Source organism: Borostomias antarcticus (assembly GCF_949987555.1).
Source record: "Borostomias antarcticus genome assembly, chromosome: 6".
Lineage (NCBI taxonomy): Eukaryota > Metazoa > Chordata > Actinopteri > Stomiiformes > Stomiidae > Borostomias > Borostomias antarcticus.
This window is the reverse complement of record NC_140239.1, coordinates 18,777,797-18,797,016: the sequence shown is the minus strand read 5'-3', so window position 1 is coordinate 18,797,016 and position 19,220 is coordinate 18,777,797. Positions and strand designations below refer to the sequence as shown.

Here is a 19,220-nt window from a genome sequence, read left to right as displayed (position 1 = left end):
TCTAGTGCTGAAGCAAAGTGCAAGAATCACAATCTAAAGTACAGTGCAATATAATATAATAAGTGCTTAGGTGGGAGGATTGTTGTAGTACTTCTTGAAGAGATGAGTTTTGAGCCTGCGACGAAAGATGGGCAGCGACTCTGCTGTCCTGACATCAGTGGGCAGCTCATTCCACCACTGCGGGGCCAGGACAGAGAAGAGCCGTGACCGTGTCGATCGACCGCAGGAGCCTCGGAGTGACGGGGCAACCAGTCGCCCTGAGGTAGCAGAGCGTAGTGGTCGGGAGGGGATGTAGGGTTTGACCATGGCCTGGAGGTAGGAGGGGGCTGTTCCTTTCATTGCCCTGTAGGTTAGCACCAGAGTTTTAAACTGGATGCGAGCCGCTACAGGGAGCCAGTGTAGGGAACGGAGGAGGGAAGTTGTATATACCAACATCAATCAGGTTTCTTCAGACGCCATCGAAGTCACAGCACCAGGCTAGGGTTGCTTTGAACCTCAAATATGTTCATTCAAAAAAAATCCAACCTGCCCTTTCAATTTGAACCGTTTGTATGTACACAGTTTGAATCACTACACGTACAGGATAGCAAACTGAGCACCATACAACAATGCCAATTCATTTGTTGAGGTATTGGTCTTGTGTATGTGCTGCCCTCTACTGGCCATGAAAAAAACAGCATGTGAATGAAGAGGTATGGTAAAGTAGCATAGTTTATTTAATTCTTAGAGCATGATGAATAAAGTAACCATTCCAAATATAATACAGTTATCTCTGTAGACAAAGTGAATCATCAGAAGTTCTCAGAGGCCCTATGTAAATTGTAGTTTCTGCTAGGCCGTAATATCCCCTCAGGGATCAATAAATACCTACCTATTCCTACCCACCTATACCTACCTATCTACATAAATGTATGAAATCCTTGACATTATGATAAACAACATTTTCTGTTGAGCCCTAATAATAATAATGTCATAATATACTATGAATCAGGTTCTAGATTAGGTTAGTAGAATTCGTGATCTATCTGCAACAGTGAAGCAAAGTGTGAAGTATTTCATATTCAAGGCAAACATGGATAAATCTGAAAACGAACAAAAGACAAAGTGTGTTGTTCCACTTGGAATTAAATTGGTGACCTAAACAGAAAAACATTTGGAATATGTGGCCTACATGTACGTAGCGTGACTTGAGACGCTGGTATGCCGGGGCTTGGCTTTCCATCAAGACTTCAGGATCTCCTGACAGCTCTGGTATACCTTGACCAGGCAGTTCAACCTTGGCTTTGAACTCTGAAAAAAGGATGACAGCATGCTATAATCAAACTGGAGAGCAGAGGTGGTGCGGGATTCAAAAGTGAGGGTGTGACACTGAAATTAGCAAAGACTCAAGAAACAAGGAATTTATCACGGCAATAATAATCCAAAAATGTTACTATACAAAGATATTGAAATAGTTTATTAGTCATCTTCCAGGCTCACCTGGAACAGCGGCACCACACTAGACACCGCACTGGGGTCTGACGAGTCCTTCAGCAGGATGCACAAGTAATAGATGATCCTTTGCTGAAACAAACCATAAGTGGTAAATGGTAAATGGATTGCACTTATATAGCGCTTTTCCACCTTAGCGGCACTCAAAGCGCTTTACAATGGCCTCTCATTCAACCATTCACACACACACTCACACACCAATGGCGGCAGCTGCCATGCAAGGTGCTAACCTGCTTATTGGGAGCAATTTGGGGTTAGGTGTCTTGCTCAAGGATACTTCGACATGTGAACAGTCGGAGCTGGGATTCGAACCGCTGACCCTTCGATCATTGAATGACCCGCTCTACCAACTGAGCTAAGACATAAGGCATCACATCTGTCCTCTTAGGTCTAAGTTAAGGAGGGAGTGGCTTATCGGTGGCGGTGCTGGCTAATTCGGTGTTTATGTAAGGTTGTCATGTGTATTGGCAAGTCAGAAGAACTGATTTCAAACCCAGTGTGGGAAAAGTGAGGGTGGAAGCAATACTGACAAGCGACGCAGTGAGACCTGTGACAGTGGTGCAGTGACCCAGATACAACTCACTCCTCAGTATAGGCTAAATACTGCCCACCCACGCCGTCGAATCGCTAGCTTTTCGGTGACGTAGCTGGCTAAAGCGCTGTTTATATAAAGTTGTCATGCGCATTGGCAAGTCAGAGGACAAGAGATCGAACCCGGCGTGAGCAAGTGAGGGTGGAAGCAAGTGATACTGACACAGTGACACTGCTATTATCTTTTATCTGTCTGTGAATTTAGCAAGACACAAACTATAATGAAATATGAGCTAGAACTCTAGGGAGAGAGAGCATGGTCCTTCTTCTCACCATGTGAACAGCTTCATTGATGACGATGTCTTTGATTTTGCTCATCTCGATGAAGGTGGTGCTCTCCCGGCCAGAGGCGTAGCTGGAGGACACCTGGACGCCCAGCGAGCCAATGACAAGCAAGGTCTCATGGTCTATCTTCACAAAGTGGATGTGGACCATCATTCCGACCAGTGTGATTATTATGGCACTTGACAGGACAGCAGTATTCTGGGAGGAGGGGGAGAGAGAAAAAAAATATATGCACTGAAGTAATGGTGTGTGACTGAACTGGTAGGCTACAGCACACGATGGTGTGAACTGGTGCAGCAGACAATTTGATATGTTATAAAGTAACATTACAACCACAGCATGACAGTTGAATTGACACATACGAATCTGTGTCTGCTGTGCTGAGATATACGTTAGGTTAAGCCTGCACTGCAGCGTACACCAAGCGGCACTACAACATTATTCATTAGCAAGATCGAATGTCAAAGGTCGATACTTACTTGCGTGAAGAAAAATACGCCGTAAGCGATGAGCCATACAGCGCAGGTGTATACCATCACTCTGCCTATGGACACTTTGGCTGCACTGACTGTGAATTCCCTGCAAAAGCTCGAGTGGCATTGGCAGTCCAGAGATATGATTTTGCCATCGATGTCGGTGAAAACGTCGTCTTCCATACTGAAAGTTGAGCAGTTGGCAATGCAATATAGCTAGCTAGTTAGCAGTGTAGCTTCAACTTGCAAAGCAAGCGAAAACACAAGCTCACTACAAAGCTATTGTAATTAACATTTTCCTATGCTAGTCGCGTAACTTCTTGGTCTCCAAAAAGCACAACAGGGATTGAAATATCCCCTAAATATTGACTATTTTGTACCGTTGGCTGTGAACTAGGGCAGAGCGGATGAGAGAGGCGCATTGTTGCCCTATTTCTGAAACCTTCCCGGTGCATTGTGACATCAGCACCGTTTTTCCCCCTCACTCATTGTCAATTCATAGCAAAATTGTTTTGTGATCAAAGATGAAAATATCTAAATTAATGAAAAATTACGAAATGTATATATTATAAAAGTTATTCAATTTGATGTATTTATTGTAAAACGTGACCACTATGATTTGTACTACTACATTCCCCAGAAGACCTTGCGGTATTGTAGTCTACCTTTGACCTCTCTGGATGAAAACAAGCCGATCAGCTGGCAACAACATCCACAGAGACTCAGCTGTCGGGCAGCGAAAATATATACAGCAGCCATCAAAGGGCGTCTTTGTTTTCCCGAAGTATTATAACTTTATACATCCATTAAAAGATTGTTATGATATCTGTCTACTGTAGCAGAATTTTAGGTTACGAAACAGTGGCTGTCTGTCGGGCAACTGGCTAGCTAGCAAGTTAGCTAGCTAGGTCAATGGTTTTTGCTTGGTGAAGGTTGTTGTTTTGTTGTTGGGTTGGATTTCTTACGAAATTAATATTTCATGTCAGGAATTTGAATAATAGCTAGCCACGTGATTTACATTGTTTGCTATCATCATAGTAGTGGATGGTTTGCACAGACCCTCTTGGCTAATTTAAGATGACAAATTGATAGAGACAGCTAGCTAGGCTATAGCTAAACAATTGGGGACCTCTTCATTTTGAGAGCAACACATGATCTTATTAACCTAACTACATGTTTGGACATGTGTGTTAAGAATTGGCATCTTTGCTGAACTGAACAGGGCTGGGTAGCCTCAATATAGGACACTGGTATGTCTTTCTCAGTTATCTGAATAAATAATCTCAGGTTTCAGTTGTGTGTTTGTAATGCAGTTTATGAACATCATGTATTAGAACGTCTAACGCATGCAAGTGGCATAGGCTGTCTGACTGAAAGGGATTTGGAAAACAAGAAAAAACAAGTTTGACATCTGATTCTGGTCACATCAACTTTCAAACGGGCTATTGATACAACCAAGCCCCGCTAGCCGGCCTGGAGATGAGCGGCCAGGGTTCCTCCGTGGACCAGGGGATGAACACTGTCCTGGTGTGTCAGGAGAGCTACGCCTGCGGGGGCTCTGACGAGGCCGCGTTCGAGTGCGATGAGTGCGGCAGCCTGCAGTGCGCCCGCTGCGAGCTGGAGCTCCATCGGCAAGAGCGCATGAGGAACCACGACAGGGTCCGCGTCGCCGCCGGGCACGTGCCCTTCTGCGACTCCTGCAAGGGGGACGGCGGCCTGGCGGCGAACGGCGGCCGTTTGAGGGCGGTGGTTCGCTGCCAGGGCTGCAAGATCAACCTGTGCCTGGACTGCCAGAAGCGCACCCACAGCGGGGCGAACAAGAAGAAGCACCCTCTCACCCCCTACCCTCCGGCCAAAGCGCCGCAGGACAGGGGCGTGGTGGCCGCGGCCGAGGAGATGGAGGCCCTGAAGGCCAAACTGGAGACGGTGTTCAGCTTCCTTCTGGTGGACGAGAAGGAGGAGATGCAGGTGAGGTGACTAAGCGTGGCTCACTCCCTATATGGTTTTGGTGCGACGATTGAATCACTGTAAAAGTCTCCATGGCTGCACTCTTGTCAACCTCCCCCTCTCCCCAGCTGAAGGACGAGGAGGATTTCGTGAGCAGACTGGGATGTAGGCCGGACGAGCTCCTCAAGGTGGTCTCCATCTTCGGGAACACCGGTGAGGGGAAATCCTACACCCTGAACCACACCTTCTTCCTGGGCCGGGAGGTGTTCAAGACCTCCCCCACCCAGGAGTCCTGCACGGTGGGCGTGTGGGCAGCCTTGGACCCCATCCACCGGGTGGTGGTCATCGACACGGAGGGCCTGCTGGGAGCGGGTAAGAATCAGAGAGGAAGTAGTCTCAGCGCCAGACTCATGAGAGTTCTTTCGCTGATACACTACGTAAGCTACGCTAACTACGTTACTGCTTGCTGCAGATCTCTATGGGTCTGGGACACTTCAAGCAAAAATCTGGTGCTCAAATCCTGGCAATTCATTGGTTTCACAGGAATCCCTACGACACCAATCAGTAACGACTATCGCGAGCATGCGTTCCCACCCATAGATATGCCCCGCCCATCTAACCTGGGCTAGCGTCTCATTTGCTGCTATGACCTGTCACTCTGTAAATTTTGAACCCTCGATTCGCCCTCAGAATACCAGCTTAAGCGGTGAAGTGGCACAGACTATTATGTAGTATGCGGGGCGCAGCGATTCAACGTATCAACATGTCTGGAGAGAGACTAGAGAGGAAGAGACTGTGCCAGGTCTCCGCAGCGCAGGAGCCGGGGAGTGACCACGAGTGAAAGTAGCCGTCTCTTTACCGCGGGCGGCCGTGTCACACGCTGCGGCCGTCGCGTGTTCCCTCCGTCTTATTCTCTCCGCCGTATGTCCGCAGGAAGCAATCAGGGCCAGCGCACCCGCCTGCTACTCAAAGTCCTCGCCATCTCCGACCTGGTCATCTACCGCACCCACGCCGACCGTCTCCACGACGACCTCTTCAAGTTCCTGGGCGACGCGTCGGACGCCTACCTGAAGCACTTCACCCGGGAGCTGAAGGCCACCACGGCCCGCTGCGGCCTGGACGTCCCCCTGTCCACGCTGGGCCCCGCGGTCATCATCTTCCACGAGACCGTCCACACCAAGCTGCTGGGCTCAGGTATGTGGCGTTTCTGGCAAGTTGACAGAGAACATGTTCTGTTTTGGGGTAGAGGGGCACACACATATATACATAGGGCAGCTCAGATTAAGGCTGTGTGTCCACCAAAGCTTTTTTTCCTGAGCGCAGTGTATGTTTTTAATTGTTTATAATGGGAGCGCCACGTTTTTGGAAACGCCAGCAGCGTAGCGTGGCGCTGAGCGTATTTTCTGCACTGCGCCGTGCACGACAAGTGTTTTTTATCAGCCTGCCTGAGTTGAAAAATGTTCAACTTGGGCTGAAAAGCTCTGAGCTAGCTGAGCTCATCAATGTCAGCTTTTACCTAGCCGTCAAATCACAGTGGAGAAGGGGCAGGACAAACACAAGACGCTCTCTCGACAAAACGGTTGAACAACTCTAGCAACATCAACAACAACAATGGAGAAAATTAGCTTTGAGAAGTTGATATTGTTTACTTTGATATCACCAATCACTAGAAATGAGCGTCAATTTCTGATATGGACACAATGTTTGGTTGCTATGACAATAAGCGCTCAGCTGAAAAAGAGCTACGCTTAGTTTGCACCGTTCTGTATTTGATAGTGTAAAATGCATGAGTCATTCTGTGCCTTTGTAACCGAGTGAAACAGAGTCCTTGTGAGTCCTGAGTAGGTAGCGAGTTTAAACTCACTCCCCCAGTAGAAATACTGTCCACCGATATCTGGTTGCAATGCGGGAGACCCGGGTTCAAATCCACCCCTGGGCAAGCAGAAACGTATGGCTTACACCTTGAACCCCGCTATTCTAGAGTGGTTGGGTGAAATCCAACCCCCCTCCCATCTTGTCTGAACATTCATTAATTTCCATCCTCTCCCTTTGATTTTCGCTCCCTCTTTCTTTTTCCATCTCTCCTCTTCTACTTTTTCTGCCACTCCTCTGTCTCTCTCTCTCTCTCTCTCTCTCTCTCTTCCTCTCTCTCTCCCCAGACAAGCCGTCGGAGTCGGCCGAACGTCTGCTCCAGGAGCGTTTCAGGAAGCTGGGTCTCTTCCCGGAGGCATTTAGCTCCATCCAGTACCGCGGGACTCGAACCTACAACCCCCCTACAGACTTCAGTGGTTTGCTGCGCATCCTGGAGCAGCAGCTGGACAACAACACCACCCGCTCACCGCGCTCCGCCAGCGTCATATACAAGGCCCTGCAGGTGTGTGTGTGTGTGTGTGTGTGTGTGTGTGTGTGTGTGTGGTTGTTGGCTGGAAGGCTTATGGTAATTTCAGAAGGCGCGTACACACACTTACATCTAACACACACACATGCTTCACACGCAGTCGATGTGTGTGTCTGTGCTATTGTGTGTGTGTGTGTGTGTGTGTGTGTGACGTTAGTGGGATTCAGAGAGACAAAGTGCATATATGTGTGAGTGTCCGTGTAGGGCTGTGCAATAAAATCAATACAGCTGAGTATCGCAATATATTTTTCCACAATGCTGTATCGATTTTCCAGCCCCTCATATCGAAACGTGAATTGTTATTATTTATTTTTTTGAAAATGTGCAGAACAAGGCAGGGAATAGATATAGATATACAAAATGAAGGATAGAATTCAATCTCTGATACATTATTGTTGTTGTTATATATTGCAATGCATCTCAATATGCGTCGTATCGCAATGAATCGTGAATGTGATACGATCATATCATGACCCATTCGTGATGCGTATCGTTTGGTGAGGTCCTTGTCAGTACCCAGCCCCGTGTCTGTGTCGTATGGTGAGGTCCTTGTCAGTACCCAGCCCCGTGTCTGTGTCGTTTGGTGAGGTCCTTGTCAGTACCCAGCCCCGTGTCTGTGTCCCTCTCTCTGTCAGGCCCTGAGCGAGCGCTTCAGTGGAGAGATCTCAGACGAGCACCTGGCCACCAACTCCTTCTTCCCTGACGAGTACTTCACCTGCTCCAGCCTCTGTCTCAGCTGCGGGTGAGCGCTGTCTCAACGGAGCCCCTGGCTGGCTCCGCCCACTGTCCCTGGCCCCACCCACTGTCCCCGGATCCATTCGCTAGTCTCTCTAGACTGTGGGTGGGCGCAGGTGTCTTGGTCAGTCTGACTGGCGTGTCTTCCTCTTTCCAGATCGGGCTGTAAGAACAGCATGAACCACCTGAAGGAAGGTATCGGTCACAAGGCCAAACATCGCTGTCGCTACTCTGCGCAGTACGACAACCGCATCTACACCTGCAAGGTAAGTACGCACTCACACACACACACACACACACACACACACACACACACACACACACGCACGCAATCTAATGTACAGTATGCCTGCACAGTCGCAAGACGCATCAGCGTGTACAGTGCGTGTGATCCGCTCGCTCCCACCACGGTATCTGAATCTCTGTGCTTGACTGCTCAGGCCTGCTACGAGGGCGGGAAGGAAGTGATCGTGGTCCCCAAGACGACGGCCTCCTCCGACTCCCCCTGGTTCGGTCTGGCCATCTACGCCTGGTCAGGGTAAGCCGAGTCCTTCCGGACGGCACAAGTACCTCCTCTGTCGATGGAAAACCGGAGCGCCGCAGAAAGCGCCGTTCGTCCGTCCGGGGACCGAAGCTGCGGTCTGAACCGCTCTGTGTTTTCGCCGACAGGTACGTGATCGAGTGTCCTAACTGCGGGGTGATCTACAGGAGCAGACAGTACTGGTACGGGAACCAGGACCCGGTCGACACGGTGGTCAGGACGGAGATCCAGCACACCTGGCCCGGGGTAAGACCCCCGCCCCCTCCTCCTCCCTCTCCGTTGCCAGACCCCCCCGGGCGCCGCTAGGGATACGTCAGACAGCCTCGCCTCCCTTCGCCTCCTCTGTCAGGTCCAATCCTGCCGAACGGGGTCAAGCAACAGTCGAGAGTTCCCGCTAGTGAATGTTTCTCGCGCTGAAGTCTGCGTAAGGCTCTGAAACCACAGCCTGTAGCGCTGTACCACTCCCATCTCTCTCTCTCCTCACTTTCTTTCTCTCTTTTTTCTCTCCCCCCATCTCTTTCTCCCTCTCTCCCCCCGCCCAGTCTGACGGCTTTCTGAAAGACAACAACAACGCGGCCCAGAGGCTGCTGGACGGGGTCAGCTACATCTCCCAGTCCGTGTCCGAGCTGAGCGTGAAGCCCGCCAAGGCCGTCACCTCCTGGCTCACCGACCAGATCGCCCCCGCCTACTGGACCCCCAACTCTCTCATCCTGGTGAGCGACGCTTCTCTCGCGCACGCCGCAGACGGCGCGCGCTCGGACGCAGAACATTGTCACGCTCCGGTGTGGAGGCGGCCAGCTCGGTAGAATAAAAACGTCCGTTGTTTATGAGCGTTTTATTTATACGGCGCAAGTCAAAATAACATATTGACTACGCCTGTGTGTTTCCAAAGGGTTTGAAAACTGACCGCTAGCCACACAGACGTAGCAGGTTCTGCTTTCTGTGGTATTTGTCCATGCGACCGAGTTTACTGACTTACTGGTGTGTGTGTGTGTGCGTGTTGTAGAAGTGCAAAAAGTGCGGCGAGGAGTTCCAGGACAACGACACCAAGCACCACTGCCGTGCCTGTGGGGAGGGCTTCTGTGACGGCTGCTCCTCCAAGAGCCGCCCGGTCCCGGAGAGGGGCTGGGGTCTGGCCCCTGTCAGGGTGTGTGACGCCTGCTTCCACAACCGGGGCATCTCGACAGGTACGGCAGCCCCCCGTTCTCCCCCCTCAGGGACACGCCTGGTATTTATACAGTCTCCAGTCACAACGGGATCAAAGTACAATTCACCCTGTTAACACAAAGATGTGTGTGTGTTTCTGTCTGTCTGTCTGTCTGTCTGTCTGTCTGTCTGTGTGTGTGTGTGTGTTTCTGTCTGTCTGTCTGTCTGTGTGTGTGTGTGTGTGTGTTTCTGTCTGTCTGTCTGTGTGTGTGTGTGTGTGTTTCTGTCTGTGTGTGTGTGTGTGTGTATCTGTCTGTCTGTGTGTGTGTGTGTGTGTGTGTGTGTTTCTGTCTGTCTGGCTGTGTGTGTGTGTTTCTGTCTGTCTGTCTGTCTGTGTGTGTGTTTCTGTCTGTCTGTGTGTGTGTGTGTGTGTGTGTGTGTGTGTTTCTGTCTGTCTGTCTGTGTGTGTGTGTGTGTGTGTGTGTTTCTGTCTGTGTGTGTGTGTGTGTGTATCTGTCTGTCTGTGTGTGTGTGTGTGTGTGTTTCTGTCTGTCTGGCTGTGTGTGTGTGTGTTTCTGTCTGTCTGGCTGTGTGTGTGTGTTTCTGTCTGTCTGTGTGTGTGTGTGTGTGTGTGTTTCTGTCTGTCTGTGTGTGTGTGTGTGTTTCTGTCTGTCTGGCTGTGTGTGTGTTTGCATGCAGAGCTGCTGGACGCCGCTTTGGAGGAAGAGGAGGGAGGGACTCTGATAGCCAGGAGGGTTGGAGAGGCGGTCCAGAACACCCTAGGAGCTGTGGTCACCGCTATAGACATCCCCCTGGGTAAGTCTCCATACGACACAGCACTGTCCGACTGACACACCTTCACAGGGGCTGCTCTGATTTCCTCTGTTATTACTATGCATGGATCATCTCGTTCAAATACCTCCTAGTTTGTTGTCATGTTGCCATCTGGTGGCATTTAAAAGGTACTGCAAAGGTACTGCTTGTTACCCATCCAGTATGGAGACAAGTTAGTGCAAGGTACTTTTGAAAGTCATTAAAAAAAACAACTTTATTTTAGTGGCATCAGAAAAAAAATGGGAATAATACTTTTCACGATCCCAACGTCGTGCCCTTTGACCTGTGACCCCCAGGCCTGGTGAAGGACGCCGCCCGGCCCACCTACTGGGTCCCGGACCAGGACATCCGCTGCTGCTGCGAGTGCCAGCGGGAGTTCTCGGCCCGCCTCTCCATCCACCACTGTCGCGCCTGCGGCCAGGGCGTGTGCGACGACTGCTCCCCCGAGCGCCGCGCGGTGCCCTCTAGAGGCTGGGACCACCCGGTGCGCGTCTGCAACGCATGCGGCCAGAAACCCGGGGAGCTCTAGCAGGAACAGACACGCTGGAGAACAGTGGAATGGTCCAGACAACATCTATGGAACTGGAATACCCCCCCTCCCCACCACCACCACCACCACCATCCCCACCCCTGTGGCAGGAATGGGTTGGTCCAGTGTGCCTGCCAGTACGAGGTAGAGGTAGCCACAGGTAGATCAGATGTTATTAATAACAATCAGATGGTATTGACACCTGATCAGATGGTATTTCACCACCTTAATGATTAATTGTTTAGGCCTACGGTGATCAGATCTGTGGCTAAAGACGACTTCTCACTTCCGGTATCATGTCATCACAGGCAAGGGCCACTGGACTGAAGGAGGGTGGGTGTGTGTTTGTGTGGGGGGGAGGGGGGATGGGGGGTTGTCCCACCTCTAAAAGACTAGACTTCTGACACTTCACCATTAACTACTTTATACCCATTTACCATTCCGCACACACCTACGTTCTCATCTACACAGCAGGACAGATAGAAAAGACTGAGAGAGAGAGAGAGTTTCAGGAGCGATAACAGCTATACAGTAAACATGCTGATAAGTAAAATCCCCATGATACCCTCTAGTCCTGTCAGATCTGTTTGCATGTATGCACAGAAACCCAGAATTCCTTGACAATCAAATGACATGAAGAGAACCTGCAGCCAGAATATCTACTGATCACGTCGGGGGAACTCGACGATGGAGGGAGAGGATAATGGAGGATAATTCCTGCCAGACTGTCTTGCTTTAGCTCTTCAATCTGTCGCCTTCCTCGGCTCGGAGTGGAGAGAGTACAGCAGTCGGGCACTCTGTGATGTACTGTAGCTTCTAGATGCATTCCAATTAATGAATTAGCCTAATTAGCAACTAGCCTACCTATTTACTCTCGATGCCGTGCGCTCGTATGTGCATTTGAATGGGCAGCGGATGACAGAATAGCCTTATTCATGCCGCCGTCCTCAACTGTATCATTATATACATAAATAGAAATATATAGCGGTAAAAAGTTTACTATAATGGAAAAATTGGTAATTTCTTCTTTTTTATTTTTAAAAACGGTTTTTAAGAGGTTGATCCTACCACTATCAGTGTGTGATGTTAGGGACGGACAGCTGTGACGCGGGGAGAGGTAGTGACTCAGCCGTCAGAGTGGCGGGCTCACAGAAATATCACGTTAGTATGGAGAGACAAAAACACTTTGGGGCTGGCCCCTCGGACAGATACACTACATATTACAGTATATCATAGAACTTCTAATAATGCTGATGCTATCGTCTCAGGCTGTGTGGTAAGTATTCTGGGAGTTAGCCGCAGCTTAGGAGCGTGTCGGCAACAGACCTGGTGTTATCCGCCCATAGAGGAATGGTTTCACTAAACGGTTATCATCTCATATAGGAGACTGGCGCTTAAAAGGAGAAAACCCCATCAGAATGAAAAACACCGTGATCAATAATAGTAATGTTTACTGTACCATGTATGTTAATGTAATAAACTGGAGAACCTTCAAGTAACGTGTTTGTCTACATTATGAAGACGATGCTCACAAGGGTTGTAGACAATTCATCCCCATTTAAGTTTTTATTGATTCCAAAAATGACAATGGCACTGTATAAAATGCATTGTCTTCATAAACACTCAACCGTTATTGAAACCTTTCACTGGATTATGTACATAATCATGAAAAGCAAAAAAACAGCTCAGTAATGTCAACAACTCGAAAGGGCCTGATCATCAATTGCACTTCCTGTGGACATAATTCATTTCCTGTGTACATAATTCAGTAAGCCAGAGGACTGGGATGACCAGCAGTACTGCTGCAGTATGGTCAGTTGGTGGACACTTATAGGATCCTGGATGGACACATGAACTCTGCCCCCCCACCGCCCACACACACACACACACACACATACACACCATCAGCTCGGGTCTGGAGGGAATCCTGGCCTCTGGTAGAGAATCCCGGGTCTCCAGAGTTCTAGAATGACTCTTCCGAGCAGACACAGAGTGTTGTTCTACCGCTGTTCTCAGCACAGCATGACCAGCGGCGTGACCTCGGTCCGGGTCGACGCCTCCAGAGACCTGGGAGGAAGAGGAGAGGGGTGGGTCTGGTCGAGCCCCCCTTCCCTAGCACGCGGCCTCCCCCGAGCCCCCCTCCTGGTAGTCGCTGTTGTAGGGGAAGTAGTACAGGTCGTGCTTGACGGCCATGAGCAGGCCCGGCAGCCCCCGGCGGCCCCCCAGCTGGGAGGAGAAGACCACGCTGGGGATCAGGTCCTTCCCCGCGGGGTGGGGGGACGGGATGGTCCTCAGCAGCTGGCCGTCCCCCAGGCTCCAGGCGCGCGTGTAGCAGTCCTGCCCCACTGGCCCGGCGGAGAGAGGGAGAGAGAGAGGGGGAGAGCGCTCCATTACGCACCAGGGAAGGAGAGGAAAGATCCAGACCACGCCTAGACCATGTCTCTGATTCTCTCTGCAGTAGTAGTGTGTGTGTGTGTGTGTGTGTTTGAGAGAGTGAGTGAGTGAGTGTGTGTGTATGAATGATCCTACCTGTCTGTCTATATGTGTGTGTGTGTATGAGTGATCCTACCTGTGTGTGTGTGTGTGTGTGTGTATGTATGAGTGATCCTACCTCTGTGTGTGTGTGTGTGTGTGTGTGTGTGTGTGTGTGTGTGTGTGTGTGTGTGTGTGTATGAGTGATCCTACCTCTGTGTGTGTGTGTATGAGTGATCCTACCTGTGTGTGTGTGTGTGTGTGTATGAGTGATCCTACCTCTGTGTGTGTGTGTGTGTGTGTGTGCGGCTGTAGCTCAGTTGGTAGAGCCGTTCAGTGATCGAAGGGTCAGTGGTTCGAATCCCAGCTCCGACTGTCCACATGTCGAAGTGTCCTTGAGCAAGACACTTAACCCCAAATTGCTCCCAATGAGCAGGTTAGCACCTTGCATGGCAGCTACCGCCATTGGTGTGTGAGTGTGTGTGTGAATGGGGGAATGAGAGGCCATTGTAAAGCGCTTTGAGTGCCGCTAAGGTGGAAAAGCACTATATAAGTGCAGTCCATTTACCATCTACAGTATGAGTGATCCTACCTGTGTGTGTGTTTGACTGATCCTACCTCTGTGTGTGTGTGTGTGTGTACAGTATGAATGATCCTACCTGAGTGAGTGTGTGAGTGATCCTACCTCTGTGTGTGTGTACAGTATGAGTGATCCTACCTGAGTAAGTGAGTGTGTGTGTGTGTGAGAGAGAGTATGAGTGATCCTACCTGCATGTGTGTGTAAGCGATCCTACCCGATTGTGTGAGTATGTGTCCTACCTGAGTGTGTGTGTGTGTGTGTGCATCTGTGTGCAAGTGATCCTACCTGAGTGTGTGTGTGTGTGTGTGTGTGTAAGTGACCCTTCCTGAGTGTGTGTGTGTGTGTGTGTGTGTGTGTGTGTGTAAGTGACCCTTCCTGAGTGTGTGTGTGTGTGTGTGTGTGTGTGTGTAAGTGACCCTACCTGCCAGCAGCAGTCCCTCAGGCTCGTTGATGTGGAGAGGCAGGTAGGCGTGTTCGTTACGGTGGCCTTCATACAGCTTCACGGGGCGCGTCACACGCACGTCCCACATCTTGATCTGCACACACACGCACCGGAGAGGGTCAGAGAGGTCATCGGGTCAGAGAAAGGGTCAAATTGGGGTCATCCCGTTTCACCCAACCCTGGAATCCCATTGTTAATGTCCACGGCGGTACCTGGCCCATCATGTCGGCGGCCAGCAGGTAGTTCTCGTCCTGCAGGAGGCGGACGGAGGTGATGGCCGAGTCCTGGAGGAACCTGCAGGCCTTCCAGCCGTGGTCCCCCCTGCTCCGCTGGCGCAGGTCGATGCTGAAGATCTCCCCCGAACGGCAGCCGTTAAACAGCACCGGGGCCTGGGACCCACCGGGAGGACGGACCGGGGGAGGAGGGATGGAGGGGGAATGGAGAAGAAAAAAGAGTTACGGAGGGGCTGGACTCGCCTGGTGTTTCACGGCGCTTCGTTTCGCGGCGTTCCAGCGTAGGAGACCGGTCTGGCTGCATCCGATTACCGTTCTGAGATGGGGGGTGTGTGTGTGTGTAATCGCTCTATTTTGTTAAACCAATCACAATTGTCTTGGGCGGTGCTAAGCGTGTATCCCCCTCCCCCCCCACCAACGGTGCCCTTGCTGGAATTGAGCGGCACCAATGAGAGGCTTATCTCAAAAACCTCTGTCCGTTGAGCCAGACTGCAGAGGGACCATTTACTGCGTCGCACCGTTTGCTAATGCATAGCGCTGGCATCAGCCTCTGATTCCCAACTACGACAACGTATGACAACGAGCTAACGTTTACAGAGAGGCGCCCCGTATCCGCATTTTACGTCATAAAGCAGTCATGTAGCGGAGTGTGATTTCCCATCATGCCTCAGACTGTGGTGCGGCTGCACTTGGCTCACCCGGAGGGCGAACTGCTGGGCCAGGACGTCACTGCCGACGCCGTACGTCTGCCTCCTCCCCGTCACCGCGTCCATCACGATGACCCGCCGAGAGAGACCTGCCAGCCAGCACGCGCGCACACACAAACACAAAGTCATTCACAACATCAGCCCCCCAGAGACCAACATCAGTCCCCAAAGACCTGTGTGTGTGTGTGTGTGTGTGTGTGTGTGAGACTAACCTGTGCTGAAGGTCTTGTCGGCCTGCGGGTTAAGACACCAGGCACAGGACCAGGCTGTGGAGATCTTAAAGCTACACAGCATCCCTGGCTGGTCTGAGGAAGAGAGGGAGACATGAGGAAGAGAAGGAGAGAGAAGAGATGAAGAGGAGAGGGGGGGGGGGTGGTGAGAGGAGGGAGGGGAGAGGAACAGGAGGAGGAGAGAGGAGAGAGAGAGAGAGATAGAGAGAGAGAGAGAGAGAGAGAGGAGGAGGGCAGTAGAAGACGACATCGTTAAAGGACCATCCCAGGTGTGCCGCGGTAAGATACGGCCTCCCGCGGTTTCTTACGACGGACGGAACCGGCCTGGGAGAGGACGGACACGGCACTAGGAGGTGTAGTCTTACCGGGATTGGAGTTGCTGAAGAGAGAGGCGGGCAGCAGGCTGACACAGCCGGGGGTCTGGGCCATACCCACCAGACACAGGCTGGAACGCGGCACGGTCAAGGAACAACGCTCCTCACTGTTTACAGGGAGGAGCACAGAGACAGGAGCCCCACACCAGATGCCGGGAGACTTCATCACATCATCGAAACGCTTCCGGCGTTCACCGCTGGCTGATAAAGAAATGAGAACCGGCATGGCGGTTTCAGTCTGAAGGATACAGAACGTGGGAGTCTGAGTGGGTGACCGAGGCCCAGCAGATGGAGTTCACCTGAAACGCACACAAAGTTAACACACCAATTAGCACACAAGTATAGGACAAGTACGGAATAATACCCCACATATAACCCAGTTATAACCCTTTAATATGTCAGAACCCAGTTATAACCCAGCTATAACCCAGTTATAACCCAGCTATAGCCCAGTTATAACCCAGCTATAGCCCAGTTATAGCCCAGCTATAGCTCAGTTATAACCCAGCTATGACTCAGTTATAACACAGCTATAACCCCAGACCAAAGCCCACCTTGCGGTTGGTGAAGTAGAGGTTGTCACACATCTCCACCGACAGGGAACCGTGGCTGCAGCCTTGGAAGTTCATGATGCCGTACTTGCAGCCTCCGTGAGACACGTCATTGACCGTGAACACCCGCTCGCACGCCGAGTCCCCCTGAGGACGCCGAGGAAACGCTTCAAGTCAGTTTGAACAGATCAGCCATTTGTCTTTGTGTGTGTGTGTGTGTGTATGTCTGCTCTATTGCTAGGAACCTCACCACTATAAGTCTGAAGTTGTCCGTGTTGGGGCTGCTGGTGTCAGAGCTCTGGACTTCCAGCCTGTGGCGTCTCATTCCACTCACCTTCACCTCATGGATCAACCTGAAAACACACACACCCAGTTAATGTATAAGTCTTGTGCGTGTGTATGTGCGTGTGTGCGCGTCTGTGTTTGATACCGTACCTACTATAGGAGCTTCCAGGCAGGAGACCCAGGTGTCTTTTCTGCAACAACATTGCTGAGTTGAGACCCGACCTTGGTGCTTTCTGAAAGGAAAGGAAGAAACTGCCCACTCAAAAAAAAATCACTCTAACCAATCAACGTCTGAATCCTGGCTACTACTGGTCAAAATGTCCCATCCCGGCCGGCACCCTAGCAGCAGATGTGTTCCCCGCAGTTGATGTACCTTCCTGGGCTTCTCGTCCTCTGTGAGCAGCCTGGACCTCTGCTTCTCGTGCTCCCTCTCCTGCAGCAGCTGTCTGGTCAGGGGGTTGCAGTTGTTGTGCCCCGGCAGCAAGCGGAAATACCTGTTCTTCTCCGGGTCAAAGTAGAACCCGGGCAGCTCTGGAAAAGGTCCAAGAAAATGGCGCGTTTGATTTGAGTGAAAATGTACAGTAGGCAGTGTGAGTGCCCAAAATGTAATGAAAACGAACAAACTCTTATCTACAGGACAACCCGTCGTGAAGTCAACTCTGTGAGAGTCTATGGCTCTGAGTAGGTCTGACCTGGAGCTGACGGGGAGGATGAAGATGAGGATGAGGAGCTGGCAGCGTGAGAGCTGCTCTGTGGGTCTCTTTGTGATGGACCTGCATCACTACTGCCATACCTGCAGAGGAGAGGCGAGAGACAGATAAAGTGTCAAAGTGCCAGTTCTCAACACACGCACCCCAAATTCAATCACAGTACAATGGGAATAACCTACTGGCAATCCATTGCACACTGGACGACCACATGTAGGCTATATGCAGCCACGTGATGGCCTACAACGCGATAGATTTAACCTAATTCAATCCGTGTTTAGTTGGGTGCACTAACGGTTGAATCATTGTGTCATCCACCCAGACACTATCAGCTAGCCATCGTGGCTTACCTTTGTTCCTGGTGTCTATGTGTGTTGTCCCTTTGCCAGTCGGAGTGGCGGTCGTGTCGCCTGCGGTCCTTGCCCCTGTCGTTCCATTTCCCCTTCTTCATCCCTGCTGATGTGATATCAAGGGAAATCAGATCAGATCACTTGCTAAGTCTAGCTGGCCTCATCATTGTTTTCTGCTGTGGTGTTTACTTTGTAGCAAGTTAGCTATCTGCTGTAACCCCTTTGCCAAACCATACTAGCTACAGAATATTACAAACGAAATATTTTATAGGGTTGCACAGACAACCTATTCAATAGGCACTAATATGTATGTAATAAGCTGAAATGCCTTTACTCCTGCTCGCTATTAATAATTGTCTGTGTGATCAGCTTGCTAGCTACCTAGCCAAAGTTCCTGCCACACAACGTTGTGTCCACGTGATCGATCCGCCCTTCAACATCTCATTGGTCTACCGTTCCTGACGTTGCCCCCTTTTGCAGACTGACGATTGGATACTTACCTCATCAATCACCCCCCTTATCAAGCCTCTGAAAACCTCCATGATGAAAACAGCTTTCCTATTCATTCTTCTCATGAATGAAATATAGGCTAGTTGTTGCCAAGTGGAGGAACAAAACGTCAGGTTTACGGTGTAACCTATGCTTAAATATGATCCTGACTTAATCAGAGGTTACTTTTTCTCTTTGTATCTGTTGGGAACCACGGTTAGTCCACATATTTGCTATACATGGCAAATAAACGGATATTGAATCTTCTCACTGTATGCATTGCAAACACTAAGGAAAACATCCAGCCTACTCCGTTAAAGGTCCTATTTTTGTTCCATATGATATGAGACAGCTGAATACTGTATTTAGCCTAAATCAAAGTATATATTTCACGATTTATTAATACTTTATAATAAAACGAACATTTCGCCCATCACCATCTTAAACGTGTAGCCTATTATAAAATGCAATGAATTGTTTCATGTGTGCTATTGTAACGCGCGAATCTATCAATGTATGCAAATCACTAAACTGCCCCGGTTGAAAGTGGAATGGACGGGACACTGGTTTGTTGAAGGGTTTTGACAGTTCTCCAGTAAGCCACGCCTGATTTCTGGATACTGTTATTGTATTGGTTGAGGAGCAGGACATCTAGGACCGTATTGGCAATTTTTTGCATAGGGGTCCAAAACTGCACTGTGATTTGGAACATTGGGTTACAGTCCAGCAGCAAAATGGCGACTGTCATTCAGAATCCTCTGAAAACGTAAGTACATTTCAGAAATTTGCATTCACAATTTTAAGGCTCTTTATTTTGGGTGCGTGCAATT

The 19,220-nt window shown here is 50.2% G+C and overlaps 3 protein-coding genes across 4 annotated transcripts in view; 1 reads left to right on the top strand and 2 right to left on the bottom strand.

Annotated features, from left to right (window-relative positions):
* Nucleotides 1-702: 702 nt before the first annotated feature.
* On the bottom strand, nucleotides 703-3,272 carry pigh (phosphatidylinositol glycan anchor biosynthesis, class H). Its single transcript, XM_084439315.1, has 4 exons — nucleotides 2,847-3,272; nucleotides 2,356-2,565; nucleotides 1,480-1,563; nucleotides 703-1,290 (listed from the first exon to the last, which is right to left on the bottom strand). The coding sequence occupies exons 1-4, from the start codon at nucleotides 3,021-3,023 to the stop codon at nucleotides 1,222-1,224; spliced, it is 540 nt and encodes a 179-aa protein (XP_084295441.1). The 5' UTR covers nucleotides 3,024-3,272; the 3' UTR covers nucleotides 703-1,221.
* Nucleotides 3,273-3,596: 324 nt separating this feature from the next.
* On the top strand, nucleotides 3,597-12,377 carry zfyve1 (zinc finger, FYVE domain containing 1). The gene is made up of 12 exons (XM_084440360.1): nucleotides 3,597-4,808; nucleotides 4,916-5,159; nucleotides 5,721-5,981; nucleotides 6,947-7,161; nucleotides 7,821-7,927; nucleotides 8,078-8,186; nucleotides 8,361-8,458; nucleotides 8,590-8,707; nucleotides 9,004-9,174; nucleotides 9,468-9,648; nucleotides 10,307-10,423; nucleotides 10,738-12,377. Exons 1-12 carry the CDS (start codon nucleotides 4,320-4,322, stop codon nucleotides 10,968-10,970), a joined length of 2,343 nt encoding a protein of 780 aa, XP_084296486.1. The 5' UTR covers nucleotides 3,597-4,319; the 3' UTR covers nucleotides 10,971-12,377.
* Nucleotides 12,378-12,580: 203 nt separating this feature from the next.
* The window catches only part of wdr21 (WD repeat domain 21), a 7,332-nt gene continuing 692 nt past the window's right edge, over nucleotides 12,581-19,220 (bottom strand). The window contains exons 1-14 of one of the 2 annotated variants that reach the window (XM_084439564.1): nucleotides 18,283-18,308; nucleotides 17,902-18,007; nucleotides 17,537-17,637; nucleotides 17,218-17,375; nucleotides 16,995-17,077; nucleotides 16,810-16,912; nucleotides 16,563-16,706; nucleotides 16,258-16,307; nucleotides 16,000-16,079; nucleotides 15,617-15,709; nucleotides 15,396-15,493; nucleotides 14,677-14,853; nucleotides 14,444-14,558; nucleotides 12,581-13,315 (exon numbers count right to left, since the gene is read on the bottom strand). In XM_084439564.1, the coding sequence (XP_084295690.1) occupies nucleotides 13,083-13,315; nucleotides 14,444-14,558; nucleotides 14,677-14,853; nucleotides 15,396-15,493; nucleotides 15,617-15,709; nucleotides 16,000-16,079; nucleotides 16,258-16,307; nucleotides 16,563-16,706; nucleotides 16,810-16,912; nucleotides 16,995-17,077; nucleotides 17,218-17,375; nucleotides 17,537-17,637; nucleotides 17,902-18,002 (1,536 nt within the window). In that variant the 5' untranslated portion in view covers nucleotides 18,003-18,007; nucleotides 18,283-18,308 and the 3' untranslated portion in view covers nucleotides 12,581-13,082. Of the gene's footprint in view, nucleotides 13,316-14,443; nucleotides 14,559-14,676; nucleotides 14,854-15,395; nucleotides 15,494-15,616; nucleotides 15,710-15,999; nucleotides 16,080-16,257; nucleotides 16,308-16,562; nucleotides 16,707-16,809; nucleotides 16,913-16,994; nucleotides 17,078-17,217; nucleotides 17,376-17,536; nucleotides 17,638-17,901; nucleotides 18,008-18,282; nucleotides 18,309-19,220 lie in introns of those variants that run through there. The other variant, XM_084439565.1, reaches the window with a different exon arrangement.